This window comes from Mustela nivalis, assembly GCF_964662115.1.
Source record: "Mustela nivalis genome assembly, chromosome: 19".
NCBI classification, from domain to species: Eukaryota; Metazoa; Chordata; class Mammalia; order Carnivora; family Mustelidae; genus Mustela; species Mustela nivalis.
Genome location: NC_139038.1, coordinates 25,572,768 through 25,598,604, shown reverse-complemented (window position 1 = coordinate 25,598,604; position 25,837 = coordinate 25,572,768). Strand labels below are relative to the sequence as shown.

Here is a 25,837-nt window from a genome sequence, read left to right as displayed (position 1 = left end):
ATTGGTCCTTAAATGATATCTACGCCAAATTTCATCTCAGCGACGGCTACCAGAACACCCCATCTGGAACCACTGATATGGGAAACGGTCTGAAGAAGCAGGCAACAATGCAGGGCTAAGGAGCTGGATGGACTGCCTCCAGGCTGGCAATCGGTTGTGGTGGGTGGAGCATAGTCCATGGCACGAGGTGGTTTAAACCCTCTGGAGTGAGCAGGGAGGGCATCCTGGCAGGAGGGAACGCACCAGCAGAAGCCATGGATCGGGTAATTGATGAACAGAGAAAATAGTATGCAAAAGCATAAGCGGGTTGGATGGCTCTTGCTACAAGGCTTTGACGTTCTACTATTCTACTGATAAGTAAGGATACTTATCAGTCAAGGATGAGTAACGGGCCCTTGCTCTAGGAGTGAATGCCAGAGAGCCTCTTCGGTGGAAGACAAAGAAGACGGCAGGCCAGGACTCAGAGTGACCGAACTTCAAAGACAGTGTAGGTCCCCAGGTAGGCATGCATTATACTATAGTCAGGGAGCTGGTTGGGACCCTGACCCATGGGATGAGGTCATCTGGGTGGTACCCCCGAAGATGTTTCCACTTTGGGGGCCATTCCAAATAATGCTGCAATGACCCCTCCTGGTATATACCCAGAATTAGCATTTCTGGGTCATTCTATGTTGAACTTTTTAAGGAAACACCATCCTGTTTTCCAGAATGGCTTCACCATCTTATATTCCCACCAGCCATGTATAAATCTGTTGATGTGTTTCCCTCAGGAACTGCCCACCTCTTTGGGCCCACGTGGTTCAGAGGATATTGACTCCCATCCCTTTCTGCTCCAGAGATGGGCATCTAAGTGGGGTCTAGCCAACAACATATGCCTAAGTGGAATGTGACTGATCCAGGCCAATGAAATTCAACTCTGAATCTAGAACAAACTTGGACTTCTGTTACTTAGAGCAGGAAATCCACCGCCCCCTTTTATTTACTAAGCCAGTTTAAGTTGTGTTTCCTGTTACTTATGACCAAATAACCACTCTGTAGCATTAAGGCTTGCTTATTTAAAATCTCTGCCTGGGAGCTTTATCTCCCCTGTGTTTCACATTTATTGAGTATTGGATCTACACTCAGTACAGCTATAAGACGGTGCTGGAGTCGGGCTCCCTGGGAGGGGGCGAGACCGGATCAATGAATGGTCAGAGATGCGATCTTGCAGACAAAGGGGAACTCGTGGTTGCAGGTGTTATCATTCCATGACCTCAGAGCTGCGGTGGGAAGAAGCAGAGAATCTGGGTGAGGTCCACCTACCACAGTAAAAGTCACCTCACCACCCCACTGGAGTAAAAGCCCTCTCCAGCGGCTCACGTCTGCACTGGCACCCCTTTCTTGCTGATGTTTGATGAGGCTGCTGTCCAGCCTCTCTCTCCCATGAGGCTGATCTTGACTTGCCACTGTGCATGGGGCAGGACAAACTTCATGCAGAGGCTTGGCCCACCTCTGGCTCCCAGGAGTCCCCATTCCATCCCTCCTTCCTCTAATCAGGAAAAGATAAAGGAGCACAGAGGAAGTAGCAGGTGAGTGCTTGACTCTGGACTTTGGTAGGTTTTTTTGGAAATCTGCTTCACTACTTGCTGTGTGACCATGACCAAATCACTTAAGTTCTCTGAGCTTCCGTTTCTTCCTCTGCTAAATGAGAATATTAATAGTTTCTACTTCTCAGGACTGGTGTGAAGAGTGATGATGTTGCTAATGCTGATGGCGGTGATTGCTCATACCCCATGGGGGCCACTGTGGCCACTTGATGTACATGAGCTTCTTTCTTCTTCACAGCAACCCGTTAAGTATCACGAACCCATTTTGCAGATGCAGCCACTGAGGTACCAAGAGGTTAAGGCATTCACTTTGGGCCACGCGATTCATAAGGAGTGGAGCTGTGCTGGACCAACTCTACCTCCTAGAACCTTCAGATCTGCCCTGAGGGTTGGAACGATTACTAAATCCATTCTACAGAAGAGGAAATGGAATGTCCGAGAGAACAAGTAATTTCCCACAAGGACACAGAGCTAGAAAGCAGCAGGGCCAGGGCTCGAACCCAGGTGTGTATTCTTCTCACTGCTTACCCCCGAGTACGGCCCCAGCACACCTCCATTCTAACACTCAGGAGCCTGGGGTAGGGGCTGACACTTGGGTACCCTGGTGAGCAGACACAGAAGCACCGCCTTTTGACTGATCTTTGTACAAATCCTTCCTCTGACCCGCCCCCATGCTTCTGCCACTAATACCTTTCCATGCAACACTGCACCACTATGTACTGTTAAATCTATCCACCGCAGAGAAGAATGCCCCAGCCACTCAATTCGCCGGTCTCCCTGCCGTCCGTGGCCCCTCCCCAGCGCCCCTGCAAGAGTCCTGATCTCAGGGGCACCCACCGCTGGTGGGCCGGTACCATATCTGCACGCAATCCTCCTCTTCTGGGTCCGTGTGCAGGCCACCATCCGGCTGGCTCCCGTCCCAGTAGCTGTAGTCATAGGAGGAGCCGTCGGTCCATTCAAACTGCCCCTCCTGGGCACGTCCATCCAGTGCCGAGGAGAAAAGCCGGCGAAAGAAAGATCTGGCATTAGTGCCAGCCCAGCTCAGGAACGACGTTCTAACACCTCCACGTGGAGCAGCACAGATGTCCTCACGGGGATGTGAGATACTGTTATCGCTACCAGGTTTGCTGAAGCCTTATTAGGTGCCACGCCAGGCGCTGTCCTCCGAGTGGGCATCCCCACCCCCCTTTGACAGAGGAGGAAACCGAGACCCAGACGGGTCTAGGCAAATTCACACTCATAGGGCAGTGGTGCTGCGATTCAAACCCACGTCTTGACTGCGGTACCCAAGACCTCACCTGCTCCACTTTTTCAAATTTCTTATTTTTTTAATTTACCAGCGGACGGAGGTCACCCTCCATTTCTTTCCTTTCGTTCACATAGTGTGTGTTTTTTCTCGCCCGAGGTGGGACAGCTCTGTCCAATTACAAGAAAACGCCTGTTGGGAATTTGATTGGTGTTAAAATAAATGTGCAAATTAAGTGGGGCGAGAAGCACGTCTTTGCAGTGTTCTGGAACACAAGCCGTTTCTGCATTTGTTCAGGCTCTGAGAAAAGTCTCCCCCGAAGCACTGATGATTACGGAGGGGGCGTCAGATAATGGAAATAGCATGCCGCCTCTGAGCGAGAGGCTCCAGCCTGCTGTTTGGGCTCTACCCACTTCCTCACTGCAGGCTGGACAAGGGACTTAACCTCTTGGGGCTCTCTCTGCACCTTTACAACGGAGCTAATGTCTCCCCCAGAAAGCTACAGTGAGGACTGACGATGTCGAGGAGTGCAAAGGGCTCGCGCGGTGCTCACCCCTGAGAAGTTGAAAACACAGATCCTTTGACTCTATTGTTTGTAGCTATTATTCTTAAATCTTGGGATACAAGTTCCTTAAACCCCCACTAAGTGTATTTGTCATTCCATTTTATTAAATAAATATTTTTTAAAAGTTGGTTTGTTTGCTTTGTTATTGAAGGACTCTCGGAGCCCAACGAGGGGCTTGAACTCAAGACCTCAAGATCGAGAGTCGCATGCTCTTCTGACTGAGCCAGCCGGGCACCCCTCTAATCCCACTTTATTTTAACATTTATTTATTTATTTGAGAGAGAGCGAGCACGAAAGCACATGCACATAGTGAGGGGAAGGGAAGAGGGAGAGAGAGAATCTTCAAGCAGACTCCCCGATGAGCACGGAGCCTGACCTGGGGCTTGAGCTCATGATCCTGAGATCAGGACCTGAGCTGAAACCAGCAGTCAGACACTTAACCGACTGAGTCACCCAGGCAGACCCTGCCTCACCACAGTCCCATTGTAAAGTTCCTATTACGAACAGAAATTTTGTGGGTTGGTTGTTGTTGTTTTTTTGTTTTGTTTTGTTTGTTTTTACAACTTCTATATCTCTGCTTGCCAGCCAAATTCTATGGGTTTAAAAGATGTATCTGTCTTGAGTCTGGACCCTGAGGTTACCTCTGCTTCTTTGCCAGCAGCTCCCGCCAGCCTTATGAGCTGGGACAGTGTGCCAAGCACCAGGCTAAGCTCATTGACTTTCTACAAGAAGCCACTGTTACCACTATCCCCATTTTCTACTGAGGAAACTGAAGCTCAGAGAGGTTAAAAAAAAAAAAAAAATTGCATGAAGTTTCCTACCACCCAGTCAGCGAAAGGACAGGAGCTGGAACCGCAGCCTGGTTCCCCACAGTACTCTGGGGCCGGGCTGGTAGCATTCGTCTCTCAGAACAGAGACAATATTCAGCTCACCCAGGGAAAGTGTGGAGACAAAATTTCCAGCTGGAGTCTGCGGTGATATTGCCAGGCATAAGCTCTCTGGAGTCTGCTCTCTTTTTTGGCCTGATGCTTCACCAGGAATCCATTGACCCCCGACCCTCTCTGCTTCCCAGAACCATTTGTTTTCAATGTCCTCAACTGGGTCAAGATCGTTCACACCTCAGGCCTTTTGCCCATGCTGGTCCCTCTACCTGGAACGCTTCTTCCTCTGGCTGACTCTTATTTAACCATTAGATAGTAGCTTAAATGTCTCTCACCTGGAGAGGCTGCGGCAGCCACAGAAGGACACTGCTTCGAGCTCCTTTAGGAGGACTGGCTATAGGGAACATGGCTGACTGACAGCCTCAGCTCCCCTGACCCGTGGGATCCATTCCTACATTCACAGTGAGACCAGGCTTCCCCCAGGCTCTGCCCCAACAATAACCCAGCAAGAACTCAGCGGTGCCAGTGCTGGCCCAGTTCTGCACCATGCGGTCTTCCTCTCCTGGCCCTCCCCTGCCTGAGGACTCCCCACTGGCCTACCCAAGTCTTTCTCAGAACTCTGCGATAATTAGAGGCTCTTCCTTCCCCCACTCTCCTCTCAAACACACACTCTCAGACACATGCAACTGTCCGGAGACATTCCCTGCCTCCTTATGCCCTCTCCTCTTGTTTTTCTTCCCAGATCTTTCCCCTCAGAAATCTCTCCGACATCGAATCACATTTCTGTGTCTGCTTTTTTCAGAACTCAAACCCAAACAGAGGCCTTCCCTGACCATATGTGTTCCCATCATGCTCACACCGCCGTATTCTAGTATTCACACCACACTATGTTCACACCGCTGTATTCTAACTGGGACATGTCGGTGTCGGATTTCTCTCCGTGGGCTGGGCATGGAGCAGTGACCTGGCATACAGGTTCCATGGGCAAGGCTGGCTAACTGGAAATGGCGTCTTGGCTGGGAGCTTCCAGGAGGACCTGATGGTCATCGCTTCCTTACCTGTCTGTGATCGTGAAGCCCTGTCCAGACGTCAGCTGGGATCCCGGGCACACAGCTGTTCACAAGGTCATACACAAAGACATTCTCTTCCCAGCTGCAAATGTGAGCAACAGGGCAAGAGGGTTACTCCTTGTCTTTTGGCATAGGACAGAGTTGAAAACGGAAAACAATTCTTCTTAACCTTCTGGGACCACAGTAAATGGAGGGTATGCCGCGACTCTGCCTTTTCCTTCTTTTTTCTTCGTTAATTACATCACTCATACGGGACGGTCCTTTCATAGACCCCTCCAGATAGTATTCACGCCAGTTTAAATCAGATCTCAGCACGGCTATTCATCCTAAAAGTGTACATCTGCCTCAAAAGCAGGAGCAAACAAGGTGGATTCTACTGCCAATATCATGAAGACAAAGAAAGAGGTTTATGCCGCCTTGCACCCATCAAACAACTTAATGAAAATCTCCGCTAGACATTTTTGTTTTCTCTCAAAAGCCCTCCTTAGGCTGCCAGTCCTTATTTATCCTATAATTTTTTTTTTCTCACGTACCATCTCCAGAATCTTCTGCTTTCCTGGAAAATTCACCTCTGGGCTTGAACTCACAGAGCTCACTCAGCAAACCAAAGCCCTCCAGTGGACAGTCCACTCTCCTTTAGAAAGTGTCTTAGCCTTTTCAGGCTGCTGTAACCAAATACCCTGCCCTGGGTGGCTTTCCAACAACAGAAATGTATTTTTCACAGTTCAGGAGGCTGGAAGTCCAAGGTCGGGGGCCAGCACAGTCAGGGGAGGGCCATTGTTGGGGTCACAGACTTCTCACTGTATCCTCACGTGGGGGAAGGGGGTAGGGAGCTCTGCGGGGAGGTGGGGGATCTCTGGCAAAAGGGCACTAATCCCATCCATGAGGGCTTCACCCTCATGAACAAATCACCTCCCAAAGGTCCCACCTCCCAAAACCATCACCCTGGGGGTTAGGTATCAACATATGAATTTGGGAAAGACGCAAAGATTTAGATCATAATGGTATCTATGAAGCAATTCCCTGAATTTGACTGCCTGGAGAACCGTGTCAAGAAAGATTCAGAGTGCCAGAAGTCTGAGCGCTTCTGGAATGAACTAGTAATTTCTTCCACAATCACAAAATTAAGAAGAATAAACATGTCTGTCTTGATTTGCTACCAATGGCTCAAGACAAAAGTAATTTCATAGTGGGCATTTCAGACAAGGTGGCAGTCTTTGCAGAGCAGCAATGACAATTGTCAATGAGAGACAAAGCCAATGAGAGCAGACAGACTTTGTGGCAACTTAAATGGTAAACACCAACTTGGTCCTATTTTGAAGTGAGTTCCTTGTTAGGTATTAGGTCCAAGGCTGATAATTATCCCTTTATCATAACCTCTTCAACCCACTAACGTTTACCTTTTAATGTCACATGGAAGCTAAAAATGGGAGTCTCTCATCCAGTGGGATCTGGTCTTCAGGGAGTGGGAACTACTTGAGTGGAGTGTGCCTGTTGTTTGTGCACTGGCTCGCAACCCCCTTGCCAGCCTTCTGAGCTCGGCCAATGGCATTGTCCAGCCTCGCCGATGTCCGGGCACTGGGTAAGCCATGATCTTCCTCTAGGGTCTTCCTGCAGGTGCTCCAAGGACCATGTCCCCACATGACTAGAGCCCAAGAAGGAAAGGCAGCGATGGAAACTGGGCCCTTTCCACATGCCTGTGTCCATTTATCAGGGAGGAGAGTACTTCCATGATGCCCCTTACAGACTTCCCCTAATATCCAACTGGCCGAACTGGGTTTTACGGCCAGTTGGGAGCTGCAAAGGAGGCTGGAAACTTCTTACGCAGGCAAAGGGATTAGTCATGGCTGTGGAGCGAGCAACCAGAAGGGTCTCATTCTGATGGAAGTATTCAATGAGTTCACGGGTGCCAAACACACAATACAGTACTCAGGAAACACGTTGACGATCGAATGGAAGTGTCTGTATGTCTCTCTCTCTCTCTCTCTATTCACCCATCTCCATTTCTTTGCTGTTTTAGGCAGCAGATCATCTTCAGTGTCCTTCCCTGATTTCTTTTGTAAGGTGAATTATTTTATAAGCTCTTTGAAAAAAGGAGGTGAGAATCTCCAAGGAGACACCAATGCCTTCTACTATGGTTTGAACATTTGTGTCCCCACAGAGCTCCTATGTTGGAATCTTAATGCCCATGTGATCATATTAGGAGGTGGGACATTTGGGAGGTCCTTAAGTGGAAGGTACTTTGATAAAAGAGATGCCATAGTGCACTCTTGCCCCTTCCACCACGGGAGGACGCAGCAGGAAGATGGGCCATTTGTGAACCAGGGAGCGGGCTCTCACCAAGAACCCAACCATGCTGGCACCGACCTTGGACTTTCAGCTACCAGAACTGGGAGAAATAAGTTTCTGTGGCTTATCAGCCCCCCTGTCTGCAGTTTGTTGTAATAGCAGCCTGAGGGACTAACGCAGATACTACTGGAGGAAAAGGAAAGGAAAGAGGGTGATTGAGGCAGGACTTATGTGCCCTAGAAAAGATGAGGTGACATGGGAACGCTAAGTAAGAACTGACCCCCTGAGACGCTGAGGATTATAACAAAAGAAACCATTAGCAGCCCCCACTGTTGAGCACACACCGCAGCTAACTGGAAGGGCTTCAGAGGCTTGGTCTCCTTGTCAGATCGTGCGCAGACGAAGCGATGGGAGTTGGGACTAGTCCAGGAATGTCTGACTCTTGTCCCTTAATGCGCATCACATCTCCTCCCAATGGCTTCACCATCTGGAATATCTGCTGTTCCCATTCCTTAAGCTTCCTAAATTCTTTATGGTCCTGACCCAGGACCAGCTCTTCCAGAAAGCCTTCTGTGAACATCCCCTATCCACTCTTGGATCGCCTGGAGTACCCACTTTTGACCTCCTAGGGGGCAGGCTGGTTGGTTTAGTTCTCTGTTTCTTAAGGTCCCATCTCTCCAAATGGGCCACAAGGACCACACAGACCATCATCAAGTCTTATTTGTATCTGACACCTTCTCTCATGCCAACAGCAGGCTCTAGTCAATATCAAAGTTCCAAGAGTGTGTGGTCTGACATGGGGAAGGATCCAGTTTCTGGAGACATAGTGTTCTTCAGCCCAGTGGGTCACTGACCTTGGTCCTACCCAGCTGGGTAAGCGCTGGCATCCCCCAATGTCTCTCTCGTGCCCAGCTTGGCTACACTGACTGCTGAACATATACATTTCAGGCAGTCATCTGGTGGAGAGGCTGCCTGGTCACTTTTAGCGATTTCGCCATCTTTGTTCAACAACACCTGCTTGGGAAACGATTTCAATATTTTATTGCATTTCCCCCAGATCTGGTCAAAAATAGCAGGAACAGAGAGAAGCCCAAGGTGCTACTGCAAGTAATAAGGAGTGTGTATCAGATGAACTTAATTCAATTCAGCTGTCGCTTGAAACGAAGATGGAAATTATTAGGTAAGCAGAAAGTATGAGGATCTTAAGCTTCAATCAGACGCTCCGCAGACATAAGCTGATTGTGTGTGTAATTATGAAAGAAAAAAACTGAAGAGGCATGAAGAGAACACCAGAAATACTGGGCTATGTCTCAAAGACAAGATGTAATTAGGGACTTTATAACAGTGTCTAGCTTCATGCCAACTGAACTTCATGTATTTATGAATTTATGAATTTATTTATGTCTTTATGAATTTGTCAATGAATTTAACTTTCCTACATGTTTCCAGGACAGTATTATATGCCAACATGGAAATCTACCTGTCAAGGAGAGGAAAGGGAGAGAATCTTAGTATAAAAAAGGAGGGGCGTTAGGAGTTGAGAAGACAGGAAGAAGGTAAGTGGAGGCAGGAAAGAACAGGAACTGGGTCAGAGGTTGTCGGAAGCCTCCCAGATGGCCTGGAATCCTTTCTGACCCTCAGCTAACCAAGGTTGAGGTTACAAGCACCATGAGCGGGCTGAGCTACCCTTCCCGTGGGCTGGCTAAAGGGAAATCTTCATTTAGAAAATTTTTTTTAAGAGAGAGAGAGAGCTGGGGTGAGCTGGGGTGAGGGGTGCAGAAGCAGAGGAGAAGGGACAGAATCTTAAGCAGGCTCCGCACTGAGCGTGAGGCTCGATCTCACGACCCTGAGATCATGACATGAGCTGAAATCAGGAGTCGGACGCTTAACCGACTGAGCCACCCAGGCGCCCCTGGAATCAATTTAAAACTTACACTTCATCACCTGGATCGCATTCTCCTTCTAAAGGCTCACAATTTTTGAGAACTTCTTTGATCCATTCTTGTCAGTGCTAACCCTGGGCTCTGTTCTCTGTTCGGGGATTTGCCCCGAAGACCACTCTTCCTCGGTTTTCTTGTCAGCTGCCCTGCCCGTCGGGGGAAGCACAGATGATGGTGGTGGGGGGGAGCTGGAGAGAAGCCGGGGCATCTGTCTCTCCCTCAACCTTGGGATTCGCTGGCAGGGGCTGCCCCACCTCGGTAGCTCCAGCTCCCCTGACAACGGTCTGCCTTCCTCTTACGGGCGGGATTGGTTTCCTGCCCTTGTGAATCTCTAGACTGCCTCACTACTGCCTCCTTAAGTTCTTAGATTCCTTTACTCATGTGTTTTAAATTCTCTGTTGAATATTAGTAGTGGTTCCTGTTCTCCTGACAGACCTGCCTCACCACCTTCTTCAGCGCCACTGAGGAGACAGAGGGAGACGCACGAATCTCCATATCGGTGGGACAAAAACATGGAGGATTCACTTCCAAACCAAGATACAGGACCCCTTCCCTGTTCTTACCAAAATTCGGCAGCCCTAAAGCATAAAGAACCAACGGTCTTTCTGACTTCAAGTTCCTAAGAGTCTTGAAAGACAGAAGCAGGATTGTGAAGTTGTCGTTTGGGTGCCAGTGGGACACGGCCTACTTGGCTTCAAGGAACCCACACACCGCGAGGACGTCTGAGGTGAAAACACGTCATCATAGGGTGAGGAGAAAAGTGCTCTAGGAGAGGTGGGCAGTGAGTGCAGCTAGGGTGCCATGCAGTCAAGGTGACCTCAGTGAAGACAGGAGAAGACGGGGATAGGAATTCCCAGCTGAGGGAACAGAATGTGCAAAGGTAAAGAGGAGCGAAAGGGCTGGACCAGACTGGAGAACTCTGAGACGGTCTGTGTGGCTGGGGCTTGGGAGACACAGAGGAATGTGGAAGGAGGCCTTGGTGGGGTGGCTATGGAATTTGGCTTTTTAGGTTCAAATCCCAGGTCCATCACTTTATAGCTAGCTAACTTTGAGCAAGCTATGTTTCGGGAGGATCAAGTTGTGTGTGTGTACAACGAAGATAGCTCCCTCATACGGTTTGAGAGAGCTTCAGTGTGCTGATGTGTACAGATGCCGAGGAAACAAATGTCAATTATTATTTCTCATATTATAGTCTTTGTATGTATGTTACACGAGTGTATCACAGGGTCAAGCCCTCTGCACAAAATCAGCGCTTAAAGAGATGGATCCAGTAGATTGCTTTTTGCCACCCAGGCTCAAGGCTTTGCCTTCTACTATTTCAATGAGAAATTGGGCTCGACCCTCTTCGACGAGAATTCGGGCTGGATCAAAGTTAGCGAGAATTACCCAAGAGAAACACCAGTAAGAATTGCCATTTTTCACTCCCGTTTCCAAAGGGGGTGCCTGGTTGGGTCATGGGGGACGGACGTCTACTCACCTGTGGATGGAAGCCAGTTTGGCAGACTTCCTCCCAATGGAGAACTCAGAGCAGTAGAAGTCAGCCTCGGCCCAAGTCTTATTGAGAGGGAAAAATCTATAGCAGTGGCCTTTGAACTCCATCCAGAAGAGTGGGCAACAGGGAAGCCCGGGGCAGCTCAGGCATGGCTGTGGGCAGAAAGAAAACAGACTGGCAGGAGGGTGGGCACTGTGCAAACATTGTACCTACAGCTTAGGACATCTTTCCAAGAGTGAACATAAAACATGGCCCAGGGGTACCTGGGTGGCTCAGTGAGTTAAAGCCTCTGCCTTCGGCTTGGGTCATGGTCCCAGGGTCCTGGGATCGAGCCCCACCATCGGGCTCTCTGCTCAGCGTGGAGCCTGCTTCCCCCTACCTCTCTCTGCCTGCCTTTCTGCCTACTTGTGATCTCTGTCTGTCAAATAAATAAATAAAATCTTTAAAAGTAAAATCTTAAAAAAAAAAATAAAAGTAAATGTAAAACTTAAAAAAACAAAAAACAAAAACCAAAAACATGGCCCATTATGATTAGTAAAATTCTACGCTTGAGGTCTGGAGAACACGTGCATACCTAACATTTACCAAAAAGACAAAAGTAATATATGCTCCTTATAGAACACCTGGAAAAATGCGACCGCTCTGGCATATTTTTCTTCATGTCACGCTTGAATGCAGTGGTTTGTAGAAATTCAGTTGTTATATTGTACTATACATACATGTGAGTATTCCAAGTTCCAAAAATGAGAATATATTCTCCCATGTCATTATACATTTTTGTAAACATTGTTTGAAATAGCTCTTGAATCCTCCGTTAAGTGGCTCCCCCCCCCGCCCCAGTTTATTTAATCATTCCCCTATTTGTGGATAATTAGACTGGTTCCCTTTTTTAAAAAACAATTACACCCAATGCTGAGATGAACAGCCCTTGTGCATCAAGCTTTTTCGGCACTTCTGCTGATTTTCCGAGGAGAGATTTTTAAGGCTTTGATACAATTTGCTAAATTGCCTCCTGAAAGCAATTTATACTCCCACGGCAATGCCCGAGAGTGCCCATCTCACAGTGCCCTTGCCAGTGCTGAGTGTTACGGCTTTCATGGCCATCTTTGCAAATTTTATAAGCAAAAAACGGTATCTCGTTTCAATTTGCAATTCTGGGCTCTCTGGTGAGCGTGGAGATTTTTCCATGTGTTTATTGACAAAGGAGACCCCATCGAACTATTTATATCTGGAAGCCCATTGAACTACTGGGGTTCAGGATGCGTTCTTAATTCTGAAAAAAAGGCATGGGAAATCCATGACTCAGACAATAAAGTTCTCCCAAGCGTCAGCCCCCTGGAAGGCTTCTTAGAAGACACTCGTTTTGGAAACCACTCAAGATGACTGGTTGGGGGTAGGGGAGGCCGGGTGGGGGGGTTGGGGAGGAATGCATTCTGAGAACCATCCTTGAATAATAATAGGTGGCTCCCCCATGGCTGTGGGCAGTGGGCAGTGGTGCAATCTGTTGGACTGGGATCTGGAGGCCGGGGTCCCAGCCGGGAGCTCTAGGCTGGACGTGCCCTGTGACAATGGTACATTCTCTCCCTTCTCAGCTGTCAAACTGGCTAATCTTTGGGGACCCTTTGTGGCCACCTAAGGATTTGGGATCTTTGCCTTTCCAGCCACTGGAAGAGCTGGTTGAACTCTTGAATAATTAAGTAGTAGACAACATTCACGGAGCCTCTGTGATGTGCTAAACACATACAGGGAAACCGAGGCTTAGATGGGTCAAGTGACTTGCCCAAGGTCATCCTGATAGTCAGTGGCAAATAGGGATTTGAACTCAGCCTCCAGACACCAAAGTCTTTGAACTGAAAGTCTGCAGGATGGATGTTTCATCATGGGAAATCAACACAGCTGAAAATGTGTCACAGTCTTTTAGCACCTACTTCTAGAGGTTGGTAGGCCAACCCATTGGAACTCGCAAATTGTGACATGTCTGGATTGCTTTGTGACAGTATGATTTTTAACGACTAGCTCGAGCGTTCATAGCCAGGGCTGATGGGGCTTCAGGGATCCAGCGAATCCCTTGAAATTAAATGCAGAATCAAAAGTGTGTATGTGTGTGTGTGTGCACAGGCATGTACCTCTGTGCATTTATTAGGGGAAAGGAAGAGTCCGTTGTTTTAATTGGGAGCTATGCTAAGTAGACACCTTCCAAGCTTCCCGTCACTGACCACAGCCACTGGGCTCTCTCATTTGACCAGGACCAGCTCTTCCCCGACCCAGGCAGCTGTTCTCCGCGTCCTGACTTGTCCCTTCTAGCAATGCTGGGCATTGCTGAGCTCTTTGTAGGCACTTTGTGGCACTACATTTTACATAGAAAGAGCTGGCAACGATTAAATGAAGGGGGCTGGAAGGGGAAAGGAGGGGGCCAGGGCCCTAGCTCCCCTCTCCCCAAGGCCCAAAGGCTTCTCCTGGGTCCTAAAGCCTGGTGGATATTTTAAATCAAGTCTCCATGTGGAAAACAAGCTCCCTCCTCCACATGGCTGGTTCCTTTGATTTTCCCCACTGAACAAATGGCAATTATGGATGCCTGGGGTGAAACATACCAGAAAATGGGGCTGTGACAGGTCACCACTCAATTACTCCCTTTTCCACCTGGGCAGGCAAAGGCCTTTAATTGGAAGGATCTAGGAGGAGGCAGAACTCCACCCTGCCTGGTATCCTGCACCCCCTTTGCCTCTAGGATTTGAGAAACTGAGAACTGAAGAGGATCTCTGAGGCCATTCATCAGCTTGAACCCCAAAGTAGCCTTGGCTAATCCGAGTCTCTCTCATGAAGGGATTTCTCGAGGTTTCCAGCTTCACAAGTCAGAGAATGACAGCAATATAATAAACAGGACCAACACTACTGAGCTTCCATCTGAGCCGGCTTTGTGTCAAGTTCTTTGTACCTATCAATTCATTTATCATCCACGCATCCTACAAGGTAGGCACCACAACGACTCCTACTTTACAGAGGAAGAAACCGAAAAACAGAGAGGTTGAGTAACTTGCCCAAGATCACACAGCTCCCAAGCAGCAGAGGTAGTTTTTAAAGTCAGGCTGTGTGGCTCCAGACCTAATTTAGGGACTCCTGCTGCATTTAAGCCCATTTCCTTTTGCCTCAGTCTTGATGGTCTGGTCTTCTCTCATTCTCTTTTTCATTCAAGAGGTCCTATTGGAGATCTTCTTGAGCTCAGGCTGTTAGTTGGCTACATGCTGGAGAGACTGTGGACGAACAACACATACACACACAAACAGAGGCCCCCTCTGACCTCTTGGGTCTTACCGTTTAATGGAGATGGACATTAAGAAAAATGAGCACAGATATAAAATGTCATTAATGTGTCATTTATGGGTGTGTGTCATGCAGGCAAAAACTTGAGGGAGTAGCCCCCAAATTATTTCTGGAAGTTGGTTATTTGTTTGCCCCCTTTGTCTCCCTTAGTTGAACTGGTGGCTGCCCCAACCCTCTCTTCAAGGAGCCTGTGATTAAGGCTGATTAAGGGTGATTAAGACAGGGTACCCGAATCCCCTTCCCAGATGGGGGAATTTCAAGGAGTTGCCACAGGAGCACCTAAACAGGTCATATAAGGATTTGGAGATCTGGGAGCCTTCCTGGAAGTGATGATGTCTCATCTGACACTTGAAAAGTAAGAGTCAGAGAAAATGTTTCAGGTGCTGTGTGGACACAGCAGGTGCAAAGGCCCTGAGATCTAAGAGAGTGGAACATTTGGAGAACATCTGCAAATGGTTCAGCCAAGCTGGGAATCTGAGAGGGGGGAAGGCAAGAGATGAGGCCAGAGGTGACAGGGAGGGTGGGGGGGGGTAGGGAGGGGAAGGGGTGCACAAAGAAGCTTGTTGCTCCGGAAACCAGGAGGCCAACTGGTAAGGTCTTTTACTTCAATTAGCAGCACTAAAGGCCACCAAGGTCTCCCAGCTTGGGGGGTGGGGGTGGGGAGTCAAAGTCTTTGGGAGCTCTGGTCTTGTGAAGAAAAAAGAACACACCAGTGGAGTTCAGGGCTCATTTTTTTTTCTCTCTCTCTCTCTCTTTTTAAAAGAATAAATTGTCACCTTCCCACTCAATCTGGCTGCCTGCTCCCCTGGCCCCAATCCAGCCGCCTACAAACGCACTACCCTGCTGCCTCCTGCCCAGAGCAGCCTTGAGAGCCAGCCAGGAGAGGAGGTGAGTGAGGAAGGCTCTGGGGTCCACATCCCAACCCCCACCCCACTCCCACTACTGGCCCCCAGAAGTCCCAGGAGATAGGAGGAAGTGTCTTTCGGTGTCCTGGAAGGTAGTGACTGGGAGGGGTCACGCTCACCACACCCCTTTCCTTCCCACTGCTTCCCTGGGTCACTTGTCCCACCATCAGACGATGCTCCTCACCACTGAGTCCTGGCTCTGGTTTCCAGAGCTGGTGGCCCTGGGCCTCACATGCTGAACTTGGCTTTCCCTTCTCTGGGCCACAGTTATGGCCACATGATACAAAGGGGAAAAAGCACTGGGCCATGTCTTCTATTGCCCAAACAGCAGCCATACACTCAGTGGTGAGTATGTAACTGCTGAGACCAGCCTCGGAGAGTATCAATATCATTCCCATTTTACAGCTGAGGAAACTGAGTCTCGGAAAAGCTAAGTCACTTATTACCATATCTAGCAAGCTGGGCAGGGGTAGAGGGGGGGCATCAGGATGAACTCAGAAATCCCTAAACACTAAGAAACACCTAAACACCAGAAAACATCTTTTTTCTGCCCTTGGTTTTCTCATTTGTAGGACAAATATACTAAACACTAAATGTAACAGTGTCACAGACTGAACGTTTGTGTCTCCCCCTCCTCAAATTCATACGTGGAAGCCCTAATCCCCAATGTTTTTGGAAGTGGGGCATTTGGGAAAGGACTAGGGTTAGACAGGGTCATGGTGGGGGCACCTATGATAGGATTAGTACTCTTATAGAAGAGAAAGAGAGGCCAGAGCTCCCCGCCATGTCTGTCTCTGCCTGTGAGGACACTGTGAGGACACAACACGGTGGCCATCTTGGAGCCATCTTGAGTCCTCGTCAGGACCCAAATCACTCAGGATCTTGATTTTAGACTTCCCACACTCCAGAACTGTGAGAAATCAATTCCGATTGTTTAAGCCTCCCAAACTGTGGCATTTACAAATTTTTATTTGTTTTACTAAAGATTATAGCGGCCTGAGCTAAGACCAAAAGTTAAGCAAGTAAGTCCATGTCTCCTGGACGCCTCTATGGGTTTGAGGTCTGTGCCCTCAAGTCACTCACAGTCTGGGGAAAGGAACACACACCTGGCAATGAGTCATCGTATACTATGATGCAGCCCAGAAATATGCAGAGTGTTCTATGCCCATAGAGGTTGGGTGGGGAATCGGGCCAGAGTGTCCATGGGGCACTCTGGGATCTGACTCTATGATCCAGACTCCAAGGGGTACTCTAGGAAGTGCGGACATCCCGTCGCTCAGACCTCTCGGCTCTAGCTTGGACTCTGGAGTCCTCAGCTCTTCATGCCTCCATTTTCTCATCTATAAAATGGACATGATGATAATGCCGACCTCACAAGGAAGCCATGGCCTGGCTCTGGGTTGACATTAGCTACTACCGCAGCAGAGACGGCCTGGGCCTGGGACCGCCTGAAGCTGGGGGTGCAGGGTGAAGCTGGCGGCTTGATTGCCGCCCCCTGCCCAACTCCTGACGCCCTGCAGCAGCAGCACCCCAGCCCTACCCCCAGCTCCAAATGCCTTGCTGGAATGGCCTTTGCTGTGGAGAGTTCTTGGCCTCGGGAGCCAGGAAGGGAAACTTGATGGTAATGGTTGAAGAATCACAATAGCAAATTTTTGTGCAGCTTTTCCCAGGTGCCAGGCTCTCTTCTAAAGCACTTTACACTCCTGAATCCCCTTGAACAATGCGATCAAAGCTAAGTTCGCAGAAAAGGTTTTGGGAAATGGCTCTAGTCTGGCTAAATCCTCCAAAGTCTCTCAGAAGGGTCTAAAGGGTTGTTTTTTGTTTTGTTTTGTTTTCCAAAGCAGTTCTCAAGGTGTGGCTGAGTTGCACTCTGTGTGTAGATTTACACGTTCATGGAAGGTCGGGAGACTTGGATGAGGATGAAATGCTCTGTTCCGCTTTGCTCGGGAAAGCTGGGATCCAGAGCAGGAAAGCAAACAAGGTTCCTTCTCAATAAGGAGGGCTCACCTCTGTGGTCTGCAAAGGCCCACCACGACCCTAGAGAAGCCCTTCCTAGGCACACATCAACAGACACACTCTTGCACACACACGCACACAGACACTCACACATTCTCCTCTGGGTTGAAGTCACTTTCCTCCAGAAGATCTGTCTGCTCGGGCTTGAACTGGCTTTCTGCTGGGATGGGAACCCAGAGAGCAGAAGAACTACTACCACTTGGATGGATCCTTGGCAGGGTCACCGGCCTCCGTAGGCCTCGGCTTCTCCAACTGTAACACGAAAGGGCGGGCTGAATGGATTCCCGATCCCTCCTGCCAACTCCAGCTCCGAGCTCTCCAGGATGACTGGGTTTGAAGTGATCTCGGTCCGCCCCTGGGAGGCCTGGAGGGTGAGATGGAGGTGAGACGTCTAGAAGGTCCTTTCTCCAAGGGAGGCTTCTGTCATGCCAGAGAGCTGTGTCTCCTGACCATTTCTATCCTATCTCCAACAACTGCAGCAGCCGAAGAGCTAACCGTAATAATTCTCATTCTTTAAGCCCTTGCTATGTGCTAAGCCCTTCATCCGCACCATCCCATTGGAGATCCCAAAAACATTTGGTGGGAGCCATTATCATCCCCACTCTCCAGGGCAGGACACTCGATGCTCAGAAAGAGTGGCCACAGGCACAAGCTAGTGAGGGAGAAGACTCCCCGGGTGTTCCCACAGGCAAACTCAGCCTCAGGCCCTTCCCACACAACACTGGACAGGAAGACAAGACTGTGGGATACACAAGGCAGACCTTGAGGATATTTTGTCCAACTTCTCTCCTGCTCGCCCATTGCTTGGATGAGGAGACTGAGGCCTCAGAGCCAGGATACGAAGTCACCGTTATGGACTGAATTTTTCTGTCCCCTCCTAAATCATATATTGGAGCACGAACGCCCAATGCGATGGTGTTTGGTAGTGGGGTCTTTGGGAGGTGATGAGGGTTACATGAGGTCATGAGAGGGACCGTGATGGGATTAGAAGACAGAGCAGCATGCGCACAGGCTCTTTCTCTCCCTGCCACATGAGGACTCAACAAGAAAGGTGGCCATCTGCAAACCAGGAAGAGAGCCCTCACCAGGGAACGGAATCAGGCAGCACCTCAACCTCCCAGCCCCCCAAAACTGTGAGAAGTAACTTCCTGTTGCAGCCCGAGCCGACTAAGACGCTCAGAGAGTTTATGATCGATCGGAGCCCCTAATGCTTGCCCTAATGAACAAAGGCCACCACCACTCACCTTGGTTTAAGAGAGATGCCCAGGTACCTCCGAATTTCAGATAAACAACAAATCACTTTAAGCCCATGTCCCACGCAATATTTGATTGTCTAAAAGATGATTGTTTATTTGAAATTCATTTCTCTGAAATGTACCTGGGCATCCGGTGTTTTATCTGGCAACCTTATCAGCCCGCAGTTTCATTTCACCCCAGCACTGTGACAGCCCAATGATGGGGTCTTATGGGATTCTTAGGAGTCTGTCACTATGAGTTATACTTTAATGGGGATCAAAATATTATCTCTGCCATAGACTTACTGCGGAGGTTCAATAGATCCATACACAGAAAGGGCTCAAAACGATGCCTGGCACATAGAGAGGGCTATGTAAATCTTAACTGGTGATAGGTATTATTATTACTTTAAATATTTTAAACAGGGTTCGGCAAGAGCCCTCCCGGTGGAGGTGACCGGGAGGATCCTCAGCCCGGAGCAGACTGAAGGATTCAGGAATCCTCTCTCCCAGATGGGGATCCCTCCCAGTGAGCTCCCCTGGTCTCTGGGTCTCTGGTTCTCTGCATTGCAAAGAGGAAGACACTGAGCTCCTTTGAAGCCTTGAGTCTTTCACAAGGGATATGGGGAGGCCACATGCTGGTTAATTGCTGTCCTAATTGCTGGGGACACAGAAAGCCCACAGAAGTGGGCCACAGAGCAGTGACCTCCAGGGAGGTCACAAGAAGAACAACTGCATGCCCAACCCATGGTGGCAAATAGCAGGTCTGAACGGTCCCTGGGAACAGCTGTCACAGCCAAGATGGGGGTGGGGAACCCCCCACCCATGCGAAATCCCTAACAAAATAAATCCCTTTTCCAGATCTTGTTGTGGTGTCCAGCACCAAGCATGAAGCACTTCCCCCACTTTATCTTACTTCCCTAGTAGATTCACCCCAGAGGGTGCTACCCTGACTCCCATTTTCCAAAGGAAGCTGAGCTCAGAGAGGTTAAGAAATTTGGGCAGGTCACACAGTTTTTAAGATGCACTGCTGGGATTTAAAAATCAGGACTTTTGGGGTCTGAGCTGGGGTGGGGTGGGGTGAACATTACTCCTGGGGTGGGGAGAGGGGAGCCGGAGGGGCTGCCAGGAGGCTCAGCGCGGCGCCCACCACTCCTCAGGTCCGCTCAGCCTCACCGACAGAACCTCGAGTGTCTGTGGGGTGTCCTCCTCTCCACCTGCTTGGGTCCTGGCCCCGGGGCTCACCTGGGCTGATACTGATGTCCGTCTGCGGAAAGGCCTGTGCAGGGAGGAGGGTCAGGGAGGCCGCCATGGCCCACAACCCCCACCTTTGCATCCTGAGGCCCGAGGAAGGCACCTTCAGGCCTGCGTGGAGAAGAGAGGCCCTTTCACTGGAGCGCTCTTGAGAGCGGGCGAGATCTGCTGGGAGCTCAGGACACACCGGACAGCCTCCAGTCTCCTCCCCCGCCACACCCCTCCTCCCTCCTCTCTGGAGGGCTGTCTGAGTGACAGCTTGAAGGCCGCCCCTGGTCAGCCCCCTTCAGGGAACTGAGAGAAACCACCGCTATGCTTCTGAGCCACCCTGTGGCCTTGGGCCTGTGCTCCCTTTTCTGAGACTCAGTTTTCTCCTCTGTGAGATGGGACAGTAACAGAGCTTGCATCTGGGCCTGTCACAGGAGATCAAGTATCTGGGGCCCCCTCAGAGGAAATCTATACCAGAAGGTAAAAACAGAAGTCAGAGGCCGAGGCAGAAGTCATGGGGCCTGTGTGCTTGGGCTCAGCTCGCCCCCATCTCACTCTGGCCTTAAACGCACTGACACACCGCTTGCCTGGGAAGCAGGAAGGCAGGCCTAGGTGGGTTACCCTCCTCCCTTGCCCTCCACTGTTCAGGGTTTCTTAGGGGTTAAAGGAGGTTCCAGTAGAAGGTTCTTGGCCCAGAACAAGCACTCAACAAAGAGAAGCAAATGTTACCTTCGTGCATAGGTCTCGTGTGTTTGCTCCAACTTAACATAAATGTTTTCAAACCCACTGTTTTTCATTGGGAAGGTCACTGCACTTAAGAATTAGTATCTCCGAAAATCGGGATCATTCTCTCCCCCGCTTCCTGTGTGGTCAGGCAAGTCATTCTGCCTTTCTGAGGCCTCCGTTTCCTCCTTAATATAACAGGGGCTACCAAGAGAACCTACCTCGCACAGATTCAATGAAATCATTTGTTTGTAAAACTCAGCCGAGTAGAAGGTGTTCAAGAAATGATAGGCGATTTCGCTATCATGATCGTAGATCCTGTGCAAACCTTTTCCAGGCAGGAGACCCTGCATGCCACCCCCACTCCGCACCCCGGTTCACTCCCCCTTTCCTCTCCGGAGTGCTCTGACACTGTGTGTGGCTGGCGCCCACAGGGACGACTTGAACCTGTCCCAGGCCCTCGCTTGCTCTCTGGTCCACCAGCGACGCCTAAGTGCATTCCTCTCTTGGCACCGGCTGGAGAGCCAGCCAAGGCCAGACTCAGGCTCAGTTTCCTCCTCATATCCCACATCTACCGGTTCCACCAAACTCTCTGCTGGGGCCCACCCCAGAGCGCGCATGTGTACTTATTTAGGAAGGATATACATTTATTATCCGAGTGTTGGGCCCGGCTGATACTGTACTGAGAGATCAGGTCTGTTATAAAAGAGCCCTCCCCCACACTGACATTTTTTTTTTGAATGAGTGCAGAGAATGAATGCACGGCATAATAAAGACAGATAATGATACCGGACTGGTGGGTTAAAACATAAATATAAAATGTGCACCTTTTCTCCCCACTCTCCATCATCTGCAGCACTGCATTCCCTCCTTCCCCCACCCCCCTGTCAAGGGAATCACGCACCCTCCAGAGGGGGAACCCACCAAGTGGGGAGGAGGGTGGTGGGGCAGAGGCCACTGGAAATGCTTTTGAAAAGTGGAGGATGCTTTGATGTGGCAAACAAACTAAATGATCTGTGTTGATAACGTGTCGCTAGGTGACGGCTGCAGATTTTTGGTAAATGGGTTCATGACCCCTGTCTGGATGGAAGCAAGTGGATGTATGCCCTACCCCATGCACTGGCATCTCCTGGGAGCTTGTTCAAAATGCATTATATCAGGCACCACCCCAGAACCACCAAATCAGAATCAAGGGGTTGTGTGTATATTAAAGTTTGTGAAGCATTGTTCTAGGCAGGGGTAGGCTAACTTTATTATTTTAATTCCACTTTTTAATAAAACTTGCATCTATCGGAGGTATCCAACATGATGATTCAATACAGGCATGCGCAGTGCATCGCTCCTACAGTTGAACTGATCAACGTAGCATCTACTCATACGGTTACCTTCTTTCTGGTGGTGAAAGCCCCTGAAATCTACTCTCTTTGCTAATTTCAGCATTCAGTCCGGTATCATTATCTGTCTTTATTATGCCGTGCATTCATTCTCTGCACTCATTCATCCTACATTTTTGTGACTTAAACTTCTACAAAGAGCCAGACAGCAAGTGTTTTTGGCTCTGCAGGCCACACGGACTCGGTCTCAACTGATCAGCTCCGCCATAGACTATAGGAATGCGCCCGGCACGCTTCCCACAAAACTTCATTTAAAACAAGCAGCAGGCTAGATTCAGTCCATGGGCCAGAGTTGCCAACCCCTGCTTTAGACCAAGTTTACTAACCAGAAAGTAGGTAATTTCCTTATTTAACAAATCAATCTTTGCTATCACTTAGAGGTTGTAGAGGTCTCCTTGTAACATATTATATGGATCTTCTGCCTTCCTAAAGTCTTATTTATTGTGTGATGGCATTCTGTTTCCTCCTGTCCCCAGATCCACATCCACCCACACTGTGTTCACGGTGGTCTGAGGATTCAGACCACCTGCTTTCCCTACTTCTCTCTCCTATCTATCTATCTATCTATCTATCTATTATCTATCATCTCCATTAGTTTCTTACCTTTTAAAAAATACTGTTTAGGGGCACCTGCGTGGCTTGGTGGGTTAAAGCCTCTGCCTTCAGCTCAGGTCATGATCCCAGGGTCCTGGGATCGAGCCCCACATCAGGCTCTCTGCTCAGCAGGGAGCCTGCTTCCCCCTCTCTCTGCCTGCCTCTCTGCCTCCTTGCAATCTCTCTGTCAAATAAATAAATAAATAAAATCTTTAAAAAAAAAATACTGTTTATATACCAATAAATCAAAGTTCCCTGCGCCCTCACCACCATTATAAAAGGGACAGTGGAGGCTAGTTCAATTTCATGGCTTTCCTTTCAGGCGCCTGTTGCAGTATGGCCAGATGCTGGTTACGTAATCCCACAAGCCTCAGTTTCCTCATCTGCAAAATGGGAACAAATCAATGCTTGCCCCATACAAGTGCTTAGAAAAGTGATTGACATGATAAACACTTAATATACATTAGCTGCCATTAGATCACGATGCAACCTTCGAGGATACTGTAGAGGAAGGTATACAGTCGAGCGGTCAAACCACCTCCCAAAGAGTAACCGCTGTCAACCTCGAGGGCGATGCCATCCAGTTTTGTTTTCCTAGGCATTTATTTTTAGTTTTTAGATAATGGTGATCATTCCTGAGTTATTTTTTTAAACATTTTATTCTTTAAGATTTATTTGAGATAGAGAGAGAGAGAGAGATTGCCCATGTGTGCATGGGGGCAGGGGAGGGACAGAGGGAGAGAGCCTTCAAGCAGACTCCCCACTGAGCACACAGCCTGATAAAGGTCTCCATCCCACCACCCTGAGAGCATGACCTGAACCGAAATCAAGAGTCAGACACTTAACGAATGGAGCCACCCAAACGCCCCTAAGATTTTAAGTCATCTCTACATTCAACATGGGGCTCGAACTCACAACCCCAAGATCAAGAGTCACATGCTCTACCGACTGAGCCAGACAGGGACCCCAATCCCTGAGTTATTTTCAATGGTCTTCTTGAACATGGAAAAAGGCAGGTAGCCCAGTGACGGTGGAAGACAGGTCACCCAGGAAGGAAAGGAATCCCTCTTTCCTCCTCTGCTGTGATTCCCAGTGCTACAGAAGAGAAATATCAGAGCTCCAGACAGCTGTTCCTGGCGCACTAGGATACAGTATGTCTGAGGTTCTGTCACTTCCTGGGGGTGGACTGAAATCCCGAGGGGCCCTGGGGTCCCAAGAGACATGAGAACTCAAGAACTGGCTGTGAAAACAGATTCAGCTTTCAGACTTCACCCCACCGCTCCTGCCCACCTCCTCCCTTTGAACTTGGGTCCAAAGACGGTGTGTAGATGGTCTGTGACTCTCCTTTCCCATCTTCTATTTGAGGAGGAAGAGGAGGAGGTTGCTAATGAGAACAAGCAGGTAGCCCACGACAGGGCACCTAGAGCCCAAGTTTCTATAGAAACCAAGTCATTCCTTCACCTTCCAACACATTTCCCTCATCTCCTGACAAGACTCTCTCCTTGGAGACGTGGACAGCTCTGACATGCATCCTACAACTGTCCCCTCCGGCCAACCAGCAAACATCGCCTGATGTGCACCTTGTAGGAAGAGCCAGCAGGTAGCTTGTGTGAAGACTGTGCAGCCATTATCCAGGCTGGTCCTCGTATGAACCGTACGGGGTAACAACAGTCACCCGAGTTTCAGACAGGGAAGTCTAGCATGTGGTTAGCCATAGCAGCTTTGCACTCATCTTAGGCACAGATGGGGTGGCTTAAACGCCAGGAATTCATGGTCTCACAGTTCTGGAGGCCCGAAATCCAAAATCAAAATGTCCACAGGGTTGGTTCCTTCTGAGGATTGTGAGTGACAGATCTGTTCTGGTCTCTGCCATTGTCATGTAGACGGCCATCTTCTCCCATGTCTCTGCCCATCATCTCCCCTGTGTGTCTTGTCTCTGGGTCCTAGTCCCCCCACCCCAACTTTTTTTTTTATAAGGTCACCAGTCATACTGGATTAGGGCCCCGTCAATGGCCTCACTTCAACTTGACTATCTCTGTAAAGACCCAATCTCCAAAAAGGTCACACCCTGAGGTACTGGGGGTCAGGCCGCCATCTTTTTTTGAGGGGCCACAGTTCAGCCCATAACAGGCTCTCAAGTCCCACAGGCCTGAACGGGTATCCTACTCTATCACTTACTGGCTGTTTAATCTCATCTTCCGTGTGGGCTTCTGCGTGAGGACTGCATGAAACGTTTGGCACTTCCTGTGGTGCTTAGTCAGCCCTCGTTACTACTGATGAGGGAGGCAGATGCTGGGGATTCTCCACCTCAGCTCTCAGGCCATCTGACTTTCCCCGTGCAGACGCAACACCTGGACGAGAACCTGACCCTCCTACCCGCCACCCCGTTCTCTGCCTGGCGATTTCTCGGTGCTCCTGAAGCTTGCTCGGCCCACACAGAATAGTCCGGAAGTGCCAAACATTTCATGTCTCCAGGGGCAACCCTCAGGCCCTGAAACATAAGCACTGGGGGTTAAAGTACCCCAGCTTCCCTGTCATGATTATTCTCAAGTGTATTCTCCGGGGTCCCCGGCATGGCTGCGCCCCAGCTGCCCAGTGCTAGCCCAGGCAGCCTTCAACTGCTTTTCTCCTTTCTCTGTCTTGTTCTTCCATTTAATGCTTCCTGGGGTCCCCTTCCTGGTAAACAAGCAGCACCCAAGTTCTTGCCTCCAGGTCTGCTCTCGAGGTACCCTGACATAACGAGGAGAGAGTAGCTCAGAGAAGTTACGTGACTTGTGCAAGGATACAAGGTTAGGGGGCAGGTGAGTCCACGATTTGAACCACGGCTTCTTTGGCTCCAGACCCCATGGGCTCGGTCACTGGTGTTCCCTCCTCTCGAGTGCCCAACACCTGCTATGTTCCTAGGCCCTCACTCTCTTTGTTCTCTCGTGCTTTTATGCTCTTCCTTTTTTAATTTTTTAAAAAAGATTTTATTTGACAGAGAGATTGAGATCACTAGTAGGCAGAGAGGTAGGCAGAGAGAGAGGAGGAAGCAGGCTCCCCTGCTGGGCAGAGCCTGACACAGGGCTCGATCCCAGCACCCCGAGATCATGACCTGAGCGAAAGGCAGAGGCTTACCCCACGGAGCCACCCAGGCGCCCCTTTTCTCCTCTTCTGTACAACCACGATAAGGAAGTCATTCTGTAGAAAAGGAAAATGGCTTCCCTCTTTTTCTCTTGAGAAGCTTAACCTAACCTAGCCCTCCTGCCATCCCCCTTGACCTCCAAGCCATACCAGGGCTCTGTGTCATGGGGACGGTTTGTTACGCAGCAGGGGTAGCCGAAACACCTCGCACTCTT

At 49.5% G+C, this 25,837-nt stretch overlaps 1 protein-coding gene across 1 annotated transcript; it reads right to left on the bottom strand.

Moving 5' to 3' along the window:
* Positions 1-1,051: 1,051 nt before the first annotated feature.
* Positions 1,052-19,889, bottom strand: CLEC19A (C-type lectin domain containing 19A). Its single transcript, XM_082714955.1, is given in 6 exon segments — positions 1,052-1,259; positions 2,424-2,556; positions 5,337-5,430; positions 11,055-11,191; positions 11,193-11,221; positions 19,792-19,889. Coding segments are annotated over 6 exon segments (564 nt in total). The 5' UTR covers positions 19,883-19,889; the 3' UTR covers positions 1,052-1,179.
* Between the last annotated feature and the right edge of the window lie 5,948 nt (positions 19,890-25,837).